Source organism: Athalia rosae, chromosome 4 (assembly GCF_917208135.1).
Source record: "Athalia rosae chromosome 4, iyAthRosa1.1, whole genome shotgun sequence".
In the NCBI taxonomy this organism is placed as follows: Eukaryota; Metazoa; Arthropoda; class Insecta; order Hymenoptera; family Athaliidae; genus Athalia; species Athalia rosae.
Genome location: NC_064029.1, coordinates 9235056 through 9255203, shown reverse-complemented (window position 1 = coordinate 9255203; position 20148 = coordinate 9235056). Strand labels below are relative to the sequence as shown.

Here is a 20148-nt window from a genome sequence, read left to right as displayed (position 1 = left end):
TTTAGAACGGTAGCGCGGATACCTCGGTACTCTTCAGACCGATTTTGAAATAGTTCAACTGTGAAGTCAAACTTCCGTTGTGACTTCACCCATCCGAACCGAAACGAAACGGAACGAAACAAAACTAAAATCAGAAGCTTTTGGGAGCAGCGCTCGATCCGCGGCCATTTCCTCCCTTTCTTCCTTTCGCCCTCCTTCCATCACTACACGTCAAAGACTCCGTTAATGAAAATTCGAGTCGGCAGGGAAATGTGAAAATCAAAAGCTCGTGTCTGAAGATTTCGAAAAATTTCCCACGCTTTTCCACGCTAATTTATTGAAATTGAAAAAATGATTTCAGCTACCGCGATGTGGCGTGCGTCTGAATTCCGCGCGAGTCCGGACCACCGGGATCGGTTTCCTCGCTCGGATTCGACGGATTCCTTCGGACGCTCGATCAAGTCGGACGGAATGTGCCCCCGACTAATGTTGGCGCGAATGTGTGCGTGATCTAATATCCAATGATACGTGGTGAATTATTTGCCCTTGAGAAGGTGAACCTCAGCCGAATTCCGAGGGTGTAGTTATAACCCAAATAAGGTTTCGCGGTATCCGAAATCCCCGTGGCGCGTATCAGCTACCGCCGTGTATGCGTAGGTCACGTTCCATTTTGGCCACAATGATTTGAATCTGAAACGCGCTTCGGCGTCGCAATCGCTAAACGCTGGAGGGTTTAGTTATAACATGCCATAGGAGGGGGTAGGGTACAGGTTCTTAAATGAGGCGAGGGGTGAGGGGGGGAGGGGCTGGCAGGGTTGAATTACCCAAACCCGACTCGGTGTTATTTCGGTTACTCCGGGCAAATATTATTACAACGGCCATTTTGGTTGCGACGCGATAACCGACGTAGGGTCGAGTACAGGGCACAAAACGACGGAAGACGGAATAGGAGATGAAAAATTGAATCGGAGAAAAAAAAAAATCTGGCTCCAATGATTTTTTCATTCGTTATTATCAAGAGGTGAATCTGAAGAGTGACGACGACGAACGAAAGAGACAATTGAAAGCCTTCGTTCTTTTCCCCTTTAGTCTGCAGCAGCAGCGGCGGCTCTCGCTGTTCGCTATTCGCGTCACAAATAAGGCGAAGAAAGTGGGAGGGAAAAAAGAGAAGCTATTATGCAACGCCGGTCTTCATCTGGAACCCCCCCGAGCGAAATCTCTCTTTTTGTTTCGAACTCATTGTCAGCCGGTGTGCGTAAACGTCGTATCGGAGTATACACATGCATATATGCGGGTGCGCAGTGGGGTCCTTTCTCAAATTTCCTTCAATATTTATCTCCATCAATGTTCATTTTTTTTTCATCCGCGATATTTGTACACGAATCACACTCGGGGGGCGTGCGATACACGTACGGAAGTACCTGTAAGGATGTCGATGGAATTGGAAAGGAAATAGGGGAAGCACGCCGCGCCGCTATAACGCGGGAATATACGACGGATATTTTCAAGTCCAATAGCAGCAGCTTCCCGCGAGCTCTGTGCTCGGTCCGGCGTCGCGACGCTGAAAGGCCGGCGGGCTCGGGCAATACTTTGATTTGTAACAACGTCCCGGGAATGCTGCAGCTCGTAACGTTTGATAAAGATATATTGCTTCGAGGGAGAAACTAATGCGTCTCGTTATTAGGTTTCCGAGCAATTCCAGGTGATTACGATTTCAATGCCTATAAAAATCCAAGTTTTATACCCTCGACACGGTATACACGTGTACGCGACAGAACTCCCGGTAAGCTCATCCCCCCGCACCGCGTTGCCATCGTCACGAAGATTGAACATTAGAAAATTTAGAATGATCCTTGCGTTATATGTACGTGGATCGGATTTTTTCTGCTAATAAAATTGCGACCTTCGTTGTTCCGATTTTTTTTTTCCATTCTCAGTGCGGTATTCGAATGAATTTCGAAGCGATCGATCACGAGGAGAGTTTCGCGGCGACTTGTTTTTTTTTTTGTTCTACCTACGAAACAATTCTCTCATTCGTTTTCATCTTATCGCGAAACATTTGCCTATCGTCAAACCGTACAACGGTAGACGTCATCTAGTTTATCCGAGGGCTCAGGTTCCCTTGATAACACAGCGACAGGACCCCATGAATATGTTAATTACCGCGTGTCCGCGGTACACGGTAAACCTTGAGGAATAAGGTCGATGCATGGAAATTTCCCGGGGAATACACAACAAGCGGAGATATCCGAGCAGTCGGGTAGATTGACACGAAGATCCGGTGGTGGTGGTGGTGGTGGTTGCGTCAAATGGTTTCATGCTGCCGTGCGCGCGCCGTATTGCATTATGGCTCAGAAATTGGCATCTGTTGAATCACGTTGATCTAATCTATCGAAATGATCGAGTTATCGCCAATTTTTCGCTCTCCGGAGCAGAAAAATCAAGGATATCCCCGATGGGGAAAATTCGTAGCTCAATTTACTCGACGAATTCGTGTTCCCGAAGTCAAAGTACGATCGATTTTCGAAATTCTCCATTTTTGGCCCAAAAATCCACATTCTTTTTTCATCGGGTTTTCTATGATATTTTCATGTATTTTGAGCCCAGGAATCCGAATCCGTAAGCTAATTTGATCCGTCCATGGAAATGGTAGAACTATCCTCGATATTTTGCTTTTTGGAGGAGAAAAAATTAGATATCCCTATCGGTTTCAGCCGTAGAATAACTTTTACTCGCTCGATCGTCGAATTAAACATATGACGTGTACTTGGAGAGGTTCGAGGGTGCGCACCGATTAAAATTAAAAAATGACCTCTACGAGGACGACCCTATCCTATATGTATGAATTAGGTTACCCCCTATCCGTAAATAATATTTGTTAGCCAAAGTTGGAGAAGTTCGATTGGGTGACATTTGAGAATAGTTTGAGAGGCAATAAGTCCAAAAGTAGTAAAACCAGGTTCTTTCGTCTCCCTCCGATGAGAGAACCTTAAATTGCGCCAATCCACTTCTGACCCTATACACAAGAATGAATTTATGCGTTTTTGTTCCACCTTCGTACACCTAATTCATTCCTTCTACCTGTATGCGTGTATTTTTCTTTTTCATTCGTATCGTTTTTCTTTTACCTCTTACCTTTAAACGGATTGTTTCCTGGAGGAGAAAATGGAAGCGGAAAAATCAGATCGTAAAAATAATGACTGAATATATAGTTCTGGCAGTTCGGATATACGACCGGTACACTGCACACACGCACACACACACACGCGCACGCACACAAGTTTTCGCGGCGTAAAAAAGGACCTAATTAAGGAAATATAACTTTCCGCTTCCTTCATTTCGTTTTATAACCCTTACTTTGGAGCTTTCGCAGCTCGGCAGGTAGCAATACTCAAGATATATATTTATTTCCTTTCTTTCTTTATATTCGCGGTATTATTTTATTTTTTATTTTTCTTCTTTCCTAAATTTTCTTGTAAACAACGCGGGTACCACTTATCCCGAGACCGGGCCATTCATCTCTTCGCTAGGTAAAGAAAAGCCCGCGGTTCCCGCGGTCGTCGCGAGCGCAATTGTGGAAATACGAAATGAGTAATAAAGGTGGCAGGGTGAAAAACTCGGGCAAATCTCTGCAACTTTTATTAGAGTGGAGAGTAGCAATTCCATTACCGAGTTGATTTGTTGCTAGACATAAAATAAGGAGAGAAGGAGGTATAAACGAGAGTTATACCGACGCGTAAAACGGGTTTTCGGATTAAGCGCGACTTAATCATCGCGTATTAAACACCTGCTAATAAATACACCGTCTCCATAAACGCCTCCAAACGTCAAGAATATTTTTAACGAATCGTGGAATTCTTCCTCAACAAACAGACGAAAAAAACGAAAAACGAAAAACAAAAAAACACAAACACAACGGAACGATCTCCCCGAAAATAAACGACCACGAAACGAGTTTCCATTGGAACATATATAGCTTTTCATCCCAGGGTATATCGCGCCGAATCAAAGACCCGTGGACATTTTGAGCTTTCAATTCCGTCTATATACACATGTACCTGTGTGTCCACTCCCCTTTTTATTTTCTCGTTATTTTTTCGTCGTTACTACCCGGCATTGAAATCTACCACCGCTAATCACGTGCAGCTTCGACTATCGCATCCGATCACTTTTTGTTTTTGCACCTCCTGCAGGTTTCGTTTCGAGCTTCGTTATAATTATACGCGGAACGTTACCTGTGTGCACGTACGATGTGTATCTGCGAACCGTATCCAAAGAGAAAAGAGGGGAAGTAGGATAGGAGGGGAGGGGGGTGGGGGGGTGGAGCGAGATGAGAGGCGGTATACAAATTGCTATACACCCGTACACGCGTGTAAAAAAATAGTCACCGCGTGTTGTAAAAAGTTGAAAAAAAAAAAAAGGTCAGCTGAAAAGGGATGAAATCGAGGTACGAATTCTGTTGGTTATAAAGAGCGTAGGAGAATCATTAGCGATTCAACGAAACGTTGGTGTTTTTCAACTCAGTGAGCTTATCAACTGCAACTGATTACCCCTCGTTGCTCCCTGCGGTAACGAAGTCAAATTGGCGTGATAAAAATCTTATACATATACCCGGGTTTTATTTTACCTCCGTTTCGCTCTACCTGTACGCGCGTCGAGTACAAGAAGAGAGAGAAATAAAGCAACGAAAGGAGAGAAGAAAAAAATTATTTACACACCATGAACCGCGGCCCGTTACAATTTCGGATACAAAACAACACCTCGTTTCATTTATCCGCATAATTCTTTTATTTATTTAATTCGGTTTTTTTCATCCCTCCGTTTTTGGTTTTCGTATTTTTTTTTTTTTTTTCTTTCTCTTTTGCCTTTAATCCACACGAAGCTGGTAGCTGCGAAATACCATCCAAGATAAACGTAACGTACGTACCTACCCCCTGCCTTTTTTGCGGTAGGTACGTGGAATTATAGTCACACGTATTCGCGCGCGCGCGCACACAACATCCGCAACGGTCTCTACATGGCCGAAAAGCTCGCGTTTCAAGGTGTAATTACACGCGTATACGAAGATTAACCTCGAAAATGGCAGGGGCATGCGGTGAAACAGAACAAATCCTTGAGCTTGGTTAAGAAGAAGAAGAGGAAGAGGAGGAGGCGGCGGCGGATGAGGAGGAGGGGGAGGAGGAGGAGGAAAAGGAGAAGATGGCGGCGACGGTGGCTTGCAACGAACAGACCTAGAGTGGGCCAAGTTAAGAACCAAACCAAATTGGATTGCGCCAAGCTAAGCCATGGGAATGGCTGAAATTAGGTAGCGCGTAGAGATACTCCGGACTGGCGGTTGTAGCTGGATTTCCAAATGGTTCGGGCCAGGCTCAAGACCGCGACCAACATAAATCTAATGACCTTGCAGCCACCTTGAATCGGTGCGAGCTGATTGCGAGGGAAAGCAGCTAGATCGTCGATAGATTGAAATCTACGGGAACCCTTCTCACGGATCTGTGCACTCCTACGTTGAAAAAGTTCCTCCCTTAAGTTCCGTATTTTCAAAATACCATATTTCACTTCACCTTGGCAACTTCGATGTCTTTATGTGTACGTAACCGGATACACCCGATAGTTCGAATCCGACTCTTTTTCTTTTGGATTTCTTTGAACGCACACCACGGTGACAACTGTCAAAGGGAAGCTCCGCGGGAGGATAAAGAAGATAAAATTAAAATAAAAAAACATTTCCATGCAACGCGTAACTTTATTGCAATCGTGAACAACGGGGAGGAAGAGATAGTGTAAGAAATAAAAACTGCTTTTCAGAGCAGCGGATGACGAATGGACCGCAGTTTTGACGTTCGATCGAAAGCGCAGTAGCGTTGGGGAAAAAATGTAGACAAATAAAAATATCGCATTCCCTTCCCACTCCGGTCTAGGTTCGAACGAGGTTTTCAGATCTCGGCGATAACGCGGGAGAGGGGTATAATTAAAATTTGATGAGCCCCGGGGAAGAATTTGAAAAATGAAAAATCTCAGTCGTTTGGCCGCGTGCGAAATTAATTATAATATAATTTCGTCGGACTTAACCCGTTTTTAACCCGTAGATATTACCTAATTATACATCAGACGAGTGAAATTCACAAGCTCCAATTACCTACTGTACCAGCTAAATTTATTACCCCGATAAATCGACTCCATTTTTTCCTTTATATTCTCCAAACTGAAGTAACCCGCGGTTCTCTACTGTTATTGAAAAAATATTGAAACCAAAGGAAAACGAAAAGAAGAAAAGCCCCGCTTCGTTTCGAATCTCCTCGTTTCTCCGTTAGCCACTTGTAACTATACGCAATCACGTAGGAATCGCATCGGTCAATCGGATGAACCGCTCTTTATTTGAATTTACTATACACACCCGTACACATGGACGTAATATACGCATCGAGAGACGGTCGTAAACGTGGGATACGGGTAGAAAATACTGCAGCGCATCCCCCGTCCTCCTCGGCCAGGCAGACAGAAGCGATCGTTTGAAGCGGAGAAAAATTCTGTCGCGCTATGCGAAACCGTATTACGGTCGCCGCTGCCGCGCGTATTGATATGCATGTCACGGGGAGATATATTTCGTATTCGATATTTCGCATTGTGATTCGTTTGCAAAACCGCCCCATCAATTTCGACGCTACACACACGACGCCGAGAGAAAAGGTAAAAATATTTTCAAAAAAAGTATAAGGACAAAAAAACAAACCCAAAGAAATAAAGAATAACATAAAATACGAACAAAAAGTACGAAAACTACATACGGGATTTTATAATACGTTAGAAAAGTTGTACGAAACTTCGAGATCAAAATTCATCGACAAAGAAGATCGATCTTCGTCTTTCGTGTTTCATACCTATATGTATGTAAACATTATACATTTCAGCCGGGAAATTTCGGAACACCGTAAGCGAAATGAAAGCGAAAAAACGAAAAACCAAAAGAAAAAAGGAACAAGTAATAACGGTCGCACGCCAGAGGGGTGTAGGGTAGAGTTTTTGTTGACGTGTTAATAACGTTTGAATTAACGCCGAAGGTTCTCGCGGCTTGTACAAGCAGCTGGGACGGACTAGATTCCAGCAACGTGTAGAGTGATAAAAAGAAAATAATGACGATAATCCTAATAATAATAACAATCGGAGAATCAAAATGAAAAACGAAGTAAAAGAAAAAAAAGGAAAAAAGGAAAAAGGGTAATAATAATAACAATAAAAAAGGCCTGCAGAGATAGGGATAAAAATACGAAGAGAAAAGGGGGTGGGATGGAAAAAGGGGAAAAAAAAAAAGGTGGAAAAAAATGCAAAAACCTTATCTTCCCACGTCGTTTGCAATTGTGGTGTTGGGGGGGGGGGGGGTGTCGGTGGGTGAACGCGGTGAAGAGCCTGGGGATCTCCCGATTTCCGATTTCCCGATTTTACGAGTTTTATTTCCATTCATATATTCCAAAAGGGGTGGTGTTCGAGGCCCTACTACGTATTTAAATCACCCAACAGATCGATCATTATCCCCGGCCGAAAATTTTCACGCGTCCCGAAAGTCCTGGAATTCCTCGACTCGTAGTGCAGGAGGTATTGATCTAACCCGATATCGTTAAACGTGCCTAACACTTCTCATCCCATATAACACCCTTCTCTCCGCACTCGAAACCCCCCCTACCGAGCTACATCACCGCTACTCCTGCCCGTTGCTGCTCCTGAACCAACTTTACATAACCCGGCAGTCGCTCAGGCATTTAACAACCCCCCCCGTACGTATACACCGCACACAATCTATAACCAACGGGCTACGGGTCTACCGGTCGACGCCGCGACTATACGTCCCACTCTCAAAGTCGGCTGGGGGAAGCATTGGTCAGTTGTGTACGAGAAACTACCGAAAATGTCTGGAGGCAGATAGTTGCGGGAATTGCTGGGTAGCAGCTCGCCGCTCGACGGCTTTAACCGTGGTGTGTGGGCATCCTCCTATTTCCCGACTCCTCGACTCCGGGACTCCTGGACTCCGACGCCCGGGGGTTTGCGACGCCTGGCGCCAGGGTTCGAGAGGGTCGTTTGTAACTGTTATCGCGCGAGACTTACAAGCTCACTTACTAGCCCCACCATCTATTGTTCATCCGAAAGACCGCTCGACGTTGCACGCTATACGCTCTTTGTACGCGCGCGACTCTATATCGTCGGCGATTTGTCTGCACCGGGAACCGTTCCTCCCTCGGAACTTATGTATACCCCCCCCCCCCCCCCCCCCCCCCCCGTAATGCCGGTGTCTACGTGCGCTCAGACGCACGTATTTACACGCTCGTTTCTCCCCCCCCCCCCTCTCATTTTCGCTCCGCTCCACGAATATCGGATGACGGAAAAGCCAATTATCAAACGCGCCTTGATTTTTGTAGGGGTGCAGCGCGTCGACGGCGTCTGCCTACGCGGTTCGCCTACTCGAACGGAATGTCGGAATCCGACGACAATGAGGCTTAACCGTCGTACTTACCCGTTCGCACTATAGGGCAGACGCGTGAAGGACGTGATCGTTACGCGAACATTAAAAACACGCAAGGGGAGAAACAAGGGTGAACAATTTTCTACCTACATATACCTATGTACAACGGTTACACCGGGGAGAAAAAAGCATTCGGCTTTTCACGAGATGGGAAAAATTTCATCCGATATCCTCCCGGTTTCTGCCCTCCGAGATTTCTTGCCGGGAAAAAAAAAAAAAAAAAAACATGAACGTAGGATCGTAAGTATCTTCTAAAAGTGATTTAGGAAGGAGATTCGTGAAAAATACGTTACGACTTTAACGGTCGGATGACTGAAAATCGAATCGACGAACTACAGGAGTCGGAGTGGAAGCTGCTCGAGGACTTTTGGCATTATTTTAGGGTCAAGCGGGGAACCGTTGGCGTAACAAATTTATCAGCAAATATCGCCCGAGTAACTACTTCCGGTTTTAGCTCTCGACGAGGAGAGTGAACGGGGTGCGGTGGTGGTCGTTCCTCGGCCCCGTTTTTCTCTGAAGGCTGATGAATTTCAATTTCAACCCCGACGAAGAATGGAGCAAAAAATATCAACCGACCTCGACACGGGTACGGCACATACGCCCACGCATACGATACGACTTGACCGTGGGAGGGGGGGGGGGGGGGGGGGGGCCCCTTCTCCGCATAAATTCGACCTCGGAAATCTTGAGTGAAAAATTGAAGCTTCGGTAAACACCGTCGTTGTAGACAATTTTTCCCCGCGAACTTTACGCGGCGAATCGTCGAAATCTTCTTTACATGGAAATTGCGATTTAGGCGTGGATCATTTTCGGTCTTCCCTTAGGCTTGTGGAATCTTCTCTTCGTTGCATCGTTAGCTGATATCTTTAAAACGTTGTTGAAAACGGTATCGAAATACAACTGAGTTTACGACAGCGGCTTTCATCGCTCGACTTCCGGGATCTGAAAGTTCCCGAAAATACAAGATTCGTCTCATTCACTTTTTTCCCACTTTGCACCTTTTTTAAGATATTCGTTCATCATTTCGAATTTTTACTTCCAATCAAAGAACTTCGACCCCGCAAAGTGCACGAAGAGCGCAGCAGCGTCGATCGGCCGTAGAGAGAAAAAAAAACGAAAAACAGGAAGGAGAAGAAAATCACGTGCGAAAATTCGGTGGAGTTATAGGAGGCTACCGTTCGGCGGGTAAATATTTTTACTTCGTGGCTGACAATGAGTTACACTCGAAGAGAACATTGTAATAACGCGGCACCGGCGTTATCGAAGTTTGCCTCGATCAAAGTCCTTGAAAAATAGCCGACTCTGAGGGGCGTTCAACCCCTTGAGCGGTGACTCGTCGCAATCCGCGTTAATGAATATTCGTCTCTAAGATCAGAGCCTCGGGGAAAAAGAGATGTCGCGCGCGCGCTCGCCGATCGACGATATTATTGCTCGTTGCTCATTGTCGCTTGTTTTCCGTTTTGTACTCGCGAAGTGGCGGAGGAGAGTCGTGAAACACGGCAGTCGCGAGGAGAGTATCACGGCGCCGCGCAACGACGAACGGATTAAAAGGGACAAGGAAATAGCGCAATAATAAAGTTGTCGAATTTACGATTCATCGTACGGCAACGACGTCATGTAAACAGTTTTGATCGTGTGACTCGCGGATATGCTCGTCACGTCGGTTCACGGCGTGTTCTCTACATTTTATCTCCCCGATATGAAGCAGTTCGTAAAAAGGTAATAAATGTTAGAACGGGAATCGAAGTGGATAAAAGCGTGGACGCCACGCGCGCGTAAAACCCAGATTTTTTTATAGCTTCTGCGTTTGATTTATGACGGAGACAGCTGCGCCGGTTGAACATCCCGCGAGCGTGGCAAACATCCCATCCTAGTTCACCCGATCTGCAGAGGAAAAAGAGAAGTCAGCGCGCTGCGCGGCGGCGGGGGGGAGTGGAGGGAGGGGACGGGGAGGGGGGGGTCGCCCACCCTTTTTATCGCCTGCATAAAGGTTCTAATAACCTCTATGAAAAACAACAACCCCCACGGATTTATGCTTTCTATGCATAATCCTTATAAATCCTTTTCCGCCGTTACCCTCTCTAGATGCGATATGCGACCTGCAGCGGCCCCATAAAAATGGCGCCCGCTAAAACTACACCCTCTAAGCGCGAGGTGGAGGAAGAAGAGAACGGGGAAAAGAAAAAAAAAAAAAAAAACACTTCAATAATCCACTCCGCGTAAGATCTATCGGAAATACATGAAATATGAAAACGAAAAAGAAAAAAAAAGAAGGAAAATCATTTTTCCCGAAGTCGTAAAAACTCGAGAGAGTTTACATCCCCGCTTGTTCGACAACCGGCTCTACTCCGAATCACCGCCGACGTTTTTCCTCCTTTTTTATTCTCTTCATTCTCGCGACGTTTCGTTTTCCCGCGTTTGACCCTCTCTCCCCGCAAGTTTGGCAATCAAATCTTCGCCTCGATTTAGTAACGACGCCCCGCAAACAAAGTGCGGGAGGGGGGGGTGAAATCTTCTCGCACGCGTCCAACCCTTCAAAACCGGATCTCCGACTGTTTAGCGAGAGCTGCTGGTTCCTGCGAGGTTTAAATTAAATACCTGTCCTGTTTACTTGGGCGAGAGTATAGAGCGCACAGGTATGTTGTACGTACGTGTGCATTTATATACATTACATATATAACGCACAATATATACCCGGTACATTCAACGGAAGTACACCGAACGGCTAACACGATTTTCACAAAGCTCTTCTATGTTGGCCAACCAACAGCCGCGTTATACATGATATATATATATATATATATATATAGACGCCGCTTGGTATACCGGTCAAAAATTTCGAAGCCCTTTTCACAACGAGACCATATAACTCCTCCAGATTACACAAGAGCTGCACGCCTAACAAAAATTAATTAAAACCTGCACCATCCCCTTCGTATAATCAGACCACATCTGAGCCTCCGCCGCTTTTTCGTTACAACGCGCGGGGAGAAAATCCTTTCGAATCCTCTGGCGGTTAATTTTTTCGTACGACCGAACGCGAGAAGAAACAAGACGAAGGAAAATTCGGAAAGCTCTCACGAGTTGTATGAAAAAATCTTAGACTTTATTTACACACAGAATACATATTGCATACTTATGACTATATTAACCGTATAGGCATAACACGATTATATCCGGTATAAAAATAAATATTCGCATAAGGGTCGAAATCCTTCATTTGTATAAATTCCACCTGGGGTGGAAACTCAGTATCTGTATCCTCCCTTGTTACCGTGTTGTCCCGCGCCGACGGCGATTCCTGAACTTTGGTAGTTGTTGTTGTTGTTGTACGCCTGCTGAGGCTCCGCTCGGTACTGACCGTCCTGATTTTCGCCGCGTGCTTCGGCCGCGAGAGAAAGCTCCACTCCGCGACGGATCTCTTCCGGGATTGGGGGAGGGGTAGGGATGTGGGCTCCCTCGGCCTGGAAACCGTTCGGTCCAGCGGTGTAATGAATAGTGTAGAGAACGCCGTCGGGTCCGGTGTAAGAATAGGAGCCGCTGACGGTCTGCGAATCACCTGAAAAAAGAAATACAAAATTCTGAACACCCGTCCCAAAAAACCCCGCGATTCCGACTCGATATCCTTACCCTGGACGGCGCCGGATTCTTGGGCGGAAATTCCGTTCTCGGTCTCGTAGTTGTACTGGTAAGCACCGTCGCCGTTGTTCTGGTTGTTGTACTGAGTTATGGCGTACTGGGGTCCGCGCTGTCCGCTCTGACCTTGGTAAGAACCGCTCTGACCTTGGTAAGAACCGCTCTGACCTTGGTAGGAACCGCTCTGACCTTGGTAAGTGCCGCTCTGCCCCTGGTGGTAGGAGCCGCTCTGTCCCTGGTAGGAGGCACTTTGGCCGCGGTACGCGCCGCTCTGTCCCTGGTACGCCCCGCTGTGCCCGTGGAAGGAACCACCCGTGGAACTCGAACCACCCTGGTGGTGATGCGAGGATCCGGAAACTGATCCACCGGTAAATCCAGGGGCTTGGACGAACGCTGCGCCGCCCGCGGTCGCCGCAGATCCCGGGGGCAGATACGTGTTCTCCAAACGACCGGCCGCCGCGACGCCGATGGTCATCAACAATGCTGTAGCGAACTGCGGGAACAAATGAGGAACGGTTATATCGTCAGTTGAGTGAATTTGAAAAACTATGAGGGTTTGATTTTTTTGGGAAAAATCGTTCTCTTCGAGAGCGTACGCGAAATTTTGATCGTCGATGAAGCGAGACACTTTGAAAAATGGTAACACTTTGTCGTATGATTTTTAACTTCTGATATTCTTCGAGTCTTAAAACTTGGATCGTGCCGTTTGGGTCGGCGGACGCGGTGGTTATGATCTACGGCGCTACTACGGAGAGTAGAACTGGGCAGGTATATAATTACATCACTTGCCTTCATATTGGTTCTATGAACGGTTACGTTATCCAGAGTGTGCGAACCAGATGAGTCGAGTGATGAACGGTGCGAGAGAACAGCTTATATAGCTCCTCTCCCTACCAAACGAAGAAGATTCAATTGTTAAGCAATACCCTGATACAGATCGCCGAAATATATAACTACATTCGACGCGAGGTCATTTCGCCTAGGAATTTCGATTGCGAGCATCTCGTATGCCCATCAGCTATACTCACGCACACATCAATTATCGATATATTTCACATTATCGAACAACTCACCTTCTTTACTCCTGCAATACCATCCGCCCCATCTCTTTACTCTGCGTACGCTCGAAAATATCCATCGTCCGCCGTCCTCGCTTTTATTTTTCAATCTCAATAACTTCCACGCGGAGCTCCAATTAGCCCCGCGTAACTTAATAAAATATATATAATATAATATAATCCAATATCGACAAGTTATCATAGGGAAAATCACCGGTGAGGTGAATATAAATTAGTTACAACCATTATACCCTGTACTTCGGCAAAAAAAAGCAAAAAAAAAAAAAACAAAAACAAAAACAAAGAAAAAAAGAAGAGCGTCCGCGTAACGTACCTACGTAACTAACTTTGCGCCGGACGACATACTGTGCAGTTACACAGGGACGTCGAGGTAACATGCCAGTAAATTTATTACTCGCAGTAACTTAACTTCTGAAAAGTTTTCGGAACAATTCGTTTGCTACATATCTCCGGGAATTATATTTGCGGGTAGCGTAGGGTCCGCCGTTACCACGTCGGTAGGTACGTAGGGCGTAAAATTATCGGTGCGTTCAATTAGGCGTATCAAATTTACGAAGCTAATTAAACGAGATCTGATTCGGGCGAAAATTTCCGCCGTACGTACGTATGAACATAGCCCATAAGGAATCTTTCGTAGCCGTGAAACCCGTACACAATATAACGTCCTTATCCGGCAGATATTAACACTCGATATCACGTCGCAATACAGTCCCGTCGACCTCTCACCTCGTTTCACACACGCGCGCATACCGACGCACGCACACGCACACTTCATCACGTTTCTCCACGCCTACGATTTCTGTAACGCGATGTGTTGTGACAGCCTCCTTTATTATCTTATTACAATGATCACGATCGCGGTGCACGCGGATCTCGGTACTCTTTGCCCCGTATCACGTAGAAAAGGGGTGAACCCTTCGATAAAAATGTCGAATAAATCGAGCAGTTGTTTTTTTTTTACTTCGATTTCTTTATTATTCGTGAACCGGGAGATCGGCGTTGGGGTAAAAGGAATATCGAGGAAGATAGGAGACCGAAAAGATCATAGTCCATTAGAATCCGTGTAACACAGGTCGCACGTTATGACCCCGGGGGTATTAAGCGTGGACAGGTATAACAATTGAACGATTAAATCTACACGATACGATGACGTAAGAACGTTTATTAATCGAAAGTGTCCGGAATTCCCGTTCGAGTTGAATCACTGCGTCTGGTTTGTTGTGTATGTGTGTAACACGTACGTGTGTACACGGCTCATTTTCGAAGCCCGTCTACAGGTGTGCAAGTATGTACGAAACTGTGGAACGTCCGGAGTAAACGTGTCCGTAACTTTGTTTTAATATTCCCCAGTTATACGGGCGAATATAATGAGAAAATAAACAAATTGAATAACGTGTATTTCGACACCTGTAAATTTATATCGCGCGTTGTGGGTACCTGTCAAAAATTATTCCTCCTACATATCGCGGGGGGAAAAAATTACCCGTTGCGTGTTTTGCTGGAGAAAAAGAAAAAGAAAAAAAAAAAAAAAAAAAAAAAAAAAAAAAAAAAAAAAAAAAACGGTGGCGAGACTAGAGAGTGTGGCGAATAAAGAGATGGAATAAAAATTTGAGAAAATAACAAAAAAAAAAAAAAAGCAAAAGGAAGATTCGAGACGAAACAAAAAAAATCATTCCAATTGCCCCCCGGCCACCGGACTCTCGCTCATCTCGGGATACTAGAGCATCTTAAAGGTCACGTCAGCCGCAAGGTCCGTCGTTCGTTACGTGCTCGTTTATATTTCTCGTTTTAATATTATGTAATTACCAGCTATCTCGTACCTTTGAAGGCGCAGTGTACCATACAAACGTGACAAGGATCAATATAATGTACATACGTATATACTTTGGATTTGCGCCGCTCTAATTTCTGAGTGGATTTTGCAACGCCTTGATTTTGACTTAATCGGATCAGCTGCATGCGTTATTGGAAAATTTCACACCCCAAAGCGTATTCGCGATTATGTTTTAATAAGGATATTGCGTAAGACACCCGAATAATCAAAGTCGAACCATCTTCCCCGTATTACCGCAATATTTCTATTTATTAAACCGAACATCGAACGTTAGGGGAAGACGATGGAGATTCTGCGAAATCTTCGCGCAGATATCCCACGTAACTGGTTTTCAAAGGTCGCTAATTCGAGCGAAACAATTTGTCAAAAGAATTGAAGTAAAAAAAAAAAAAAAAAAACTAATTCCACGCATAAAGGGATCCCTCGAGGGATCGCTCTGGATAATAATTGAAAAATATTTGAGGCAACGTCAGAAGTCAGAAATCGTTCGATTCGCCGTACACGTATGTGGGTACATCTGTTACTTCGGAAAAAGGAATTGAGCCGAGAGATTTTTTTTTTTCTTTTTCCAAGTCAAACGAAAAGGGAGTCGCAAGAGATTTCCGATTACGTTGAGACGTAGGATAGAAAAAAGTGCTGCAACAATGAGGCGGCGCGTGGTTGTAAAAATGAAAAGAAAAATGATACAAACGATCCCGTGACGTACCCTACTTCGAAGAGATACATTTATTTCTTTCCGATGTTACTTCTGCCTCGATTACAACGCGCATAAACTGCGCCCATCTATCCACTTATACATGTATACATATACTTCAAATGCGATGTTTCTGCAGCTGCACTCGCTAACTTTCTCTCCTATTAATTTCTACACATATTTTACGTTCCAGTTCCATTATTATCGATTGCACGACAACGACAACCGACAAAGTCTCGAAACTATTATCCTCCGTATAACGCATCCAGGGAAAATGACGTCCTGAACCCACGTAACGTTGCCGCTGCTGCTGCTGCAGCGTCTGTCGCTTTTCCAAGAATTTCCATCTTTGAAATTCTCATCATTTTACCGACCTCTCCGTGCATCTGCGTCTGCTCCCGCTTCTCCTTCTGCTGCTGCTGCTGCTGCTGCTGCTGCTTCTGCTTCTGCTTCTGCTGCTGCACTTTTACGCGTTATAACAGCGAGGTAACAGAAGGTAGGTAACTCAATTACTGCCAACAAAGTGCTACTTCTGCTCCTCACTCTCGGATGGGCGAACAGACGTTCTGAAGAGGCGCGAGGCGGAGTTACAACTTGCATTGTTCATCTCGCATGTTCGTAAATGCAGTCATTAACATAGAGCCCTAATTACCGGTGGGAAATTGAAAGGGAATAAAATGAAACGGGGGCAAAAGTCACCCTCTCCCAAACTGCTCGTGACGAAAAAAAAATAATTGATCCTCCTCACTGCACGGGAATAGGAATATAACCGAAACAAAAGAAGTTTCGTATCGAACACCATCGTCATCTTTATTCTCTCCTCCCAACAAACGACCTTACAAAAATGCATACATTTTCAATATCTGACAATATTCGTCAACGAGATTAAACTTTCGGCTCTCTCCCGGTCCGCGATATCGAAGCCGAGGGAAATAAGGCACCGCAATTAATCCTAATAGTTGTATCCCCGTCCGTGAGCACCGACCCCGAAGGAATTGCCGTGGAAGTCGTCGAATACCCGGTGAGTCGATATTTGAGGTCGGTACTGACCTCCCTGATTATCACCGCGCGCCTCCGACGCCAGGGACAACTCTACTCCGCGACGAATATCATCCGGGATCGGAGGTGGGGTCGGCAGATGAGCACCTTCGGGATGAAAACCATTCTCATCGGCGGTGTAGTGAACCGTGTACTGAAGGCCGTCGGTACCGGTGTACGAGTAGGACCCGGACACGGATTCGCCGTTCCCTGTAAGCGCGGAGAACAAATGAAAGATTTATTTATTTTTAGGCTGCGAAGCCTCGGGCGGCGTTCGCCGATCGCGCGTGGCCGTCTCCTTTGGGGACGAAAAAAATAACGAGGAAAAAAAGATTCATGCGGACACGTGAATACGTGTAATGACGTTACACACGTCGATTTGGGATTTGTAACTCTTCGAGGGAATCGTATCGTAGTTTGGAGGGGTTTTTTTTTTTTCTTATTTTTTTATTTTTCTTTTTTTTCTTATTTTCGTTGTTGTTGTTATTGCTTCTTTTTTTCCTGCTCGGCGAGGAGCGGCCCTCCGAGATTTTCTTTAACGCGGGCGCACTCACTCGAAACGACATTCGCCCGGCTCATATATACACGGATCCGGAGATCGCGCGCCAAGGACAGGAAGCTTTTATCGTTGGGGCAACATCTTATGCGGAGGAAGTCCATTCAAATATGATTGCGGACTCGGAGTTGCAGCGAGGGGTACTGCAAAATGCAAAAATTCATCGCGGTACCGGCCGTGATACGCCTTGGCGAACCTGCGGCGGCACGACGTCTCTACATACACGGAACCGAGCGCGGTCATCGAGGTTTTCTCGGGAATTAAGAATATGAGGAGAAGAAGAAGGAAGAAAAAAAAAATGCGAATTCTAGATAATTGAATTCTCATTCCTTCTGACCAAAGAATCAAAGAATAATAATTGGAATAATTCAAGTGTGCCGCAACCGAAGTAATTTCATCCGCTATACACGCAATAAAATTGTTCAATACGTATGTACGTACGTGTGAGCGCACATCGCATCTGGCGATTTCAAAACTGATTGACATTCCGAATAATGTCAAGACGACAAGGCCGTTGTGATCGAACACCGCGAGATCATCGCCGCTCAGCGAGAACGTCGCAGCACTACCTTGTACCTAATTGTAACCATGGCCAAAGGAAGAAGACAATTTAGCGTTCGACGGGCGAGATGGAACAGAGAAAGAAAAAAAAAAGAAAAGAAAAAAGAAAAAAAGAAAAAAATTAGCGAGTACGCGGACGACTGGAAAACTACGAAGCGTTCGGGGAGAAAATAATTTTCATTTCCATCTGAGAGTAGCTCACCGTTGCTCGCCCCGTTTTCCTCGGCGGAAATTCCGTTGGCCGTTTGGTAGTTGTAACGGTAAGTCCCGTCTCCGATGTTCTGATTGTCGTAGCGGGTAATCGCAATCGCTTGTCCTGCAGGACGTCCGTTGCCAACGTTCTCCCGATAAGATCCTACGCCGGCGGACCCGCCGTAGCCCGGAGCATTGTAAGCTCCGCTGAATAATCCGGGCGTTCGAACGCCGCCGTTCGCCCCCCCGTATCCCGGCGGGAGGTAGGTCTTCTCCAAACGGGCAGCGTTCGCCACTACACCTCCGACGAACAAAAGGGCGACGATCTGTTAACACAAAGAGAAACGTTCGTCGATCGGTGATTGCCGATTGTCTTTGTTGGACGCGTATAACCTACTACGTTTCCGCGCACACCCTCTAGCCGCCGCGCGAAATCGAAGGGTGAAGGAGGGCCGAGGAAAGAGGCGCGCGGTGTCGGGGGATGAGAGGGGGGGGCGGGAGGGCGAAAGGAATAGACGCTTAACTGGTGACAAAGGGTTTTGGGTCACGAGCCCTTGGGACTTACGAAGAAAACCGCTCCGCCAAAATATAGCGGGGCTAAGAACCAGGTGTTCCCAGACCTCGACGGTATAAGCGTTGGAAATTTACAACTGTACGGACGCGTCCCCTTCGCATTGATCCCCATAGAAGAAATTAGATGGAGCAAAAATAAACAAACAAACAAACAGAAGCGGCGGGATTCCGGTGGCGAGGTTTATTTCAAAAGTGGCGCGTGCCGGTTAAAATGGGCGATATCCCGAGGAGGGGGAAAATATGGGGCGAAGTTTCCTTTCTTTTTTTCTTTTTTATTTTCAACGCGGATTTTCATTCCCTTTCAGTTTGTATTTTCGCTCTTTGATGTCGTTACTGGAGCGAGGGGACGGTCAAATTTGTGCAAAAAGAATGTATGAAAAAAATTGTGTGCGTCAAAAAGAAATAGGCTAATTGAAACGACCTCATTAAACGGCATTAATAATTGTCCCCCGCGCTTGTAATAAGTAGCCTAATTGCGCTGTGTGTAGAGTAAAATCAAAAAAAGAGTAAAAAAAAAAAGAAAGAAAACGTTTGTTACTTTGTTGAAATATTTGATATACCCGATATACCTATTTAGCGAAAATTTCTTTGAACTTTTTATCGGTACACAATTTTAGGTGAATAAAAAATTACGAGGAAAATTTTTTTGCAACTTGGCAATTTCGAGTGTCGCAGGGTAACGCGGGTCTTCCTTCCATCGTAATTTCATCTGATGAAGATGAAGATTTATTTGCTCACCTTCATTATTGCCTTATTTTATTTTATTTTTTTGGATTTTATTTCGTTAGTACGAGTTGAGTACGAGGGAAAAACAATTTCAACAATTATTATTTAATAAAGAAACGAAAGACGTGTGCGATATGCAGATCGAAACGAAACGAATGATGAGTCAAGGGGTCGAATCGTTTATATTTATACTAAATTCTCCCCTCCGCTATGTACGTGCAACGTAAATACCATTGGCATGAAGAGAACAACGTAATTCTTGGGCAATGCAACCAGATCTATGATACGGATCATCGAAATGTGAAACAAATATTAACGGGGAGTGACTTGCAACGAGTTATACAGATAGCCCCCGAGGTGTGTGCGAAAAGGCGTGTTATTGCCGAGTATACCTACCGTACAGGTGTAACGCGGAACGTACCAAGGATGAATAAATAATTCATCGACCGTTCATGCATATTATAAATTTCTTCTTGTATACCCTTTAGAAAAGTTTATTCTAAGCTGCGCTCATAGCTATGCAAGATCCTACGCCTAATTACGGGAGCAGATTTCGTCGAGCTGTTAATCTCTCGCTAAGATTATCCCGAGTTCTACGTAGAGTTGCCTTGACGTACGGATCAGAGTAAGACATACCGGATCAAAGGACTCTCTGCGAAACTCGTAATTATAGAGCGGCGGCTAATCGCTTTTCACGACGCAATCCGCTCTGGAATCCCGACGTGGAACGCGCGCGCTCGCGCTTCGCAGTAGGTGCGTCGACGA

General features: G+C 45.5%; 1 protein-coding gene across 1 annotated transcript; it reads right to left on the bottom strand.

Moving 5' to 3' along the window:
- Positions 1-11578: 11578 nt before the first annotated feature.
- Positions 11579-19539, bottom strand: LOC105684389 (pupal cuticle protein 36a-like). Its single transcript, XM_048653766.1, has 5 exons — positions 19396-19539; positions 18095-18410; positions 16693-16985; positions 12125-12623; positions 11579-12053 (listed from the first exon to the last, which is right to left on the bottom strand). The coding sequence occupies exons 1-5, from the start codon at positions 19399-19401 to the stop codon at positions 11743-11745; spliced, it is 1425 nt and encodes a 474-aa protein (XP_048509723.1). The 5' UTR covers positions 19402-19539; the 3' UTR covers positions 11579-11742.
- Positions 19540-20148: the final 609 nt, after the last annotated feature.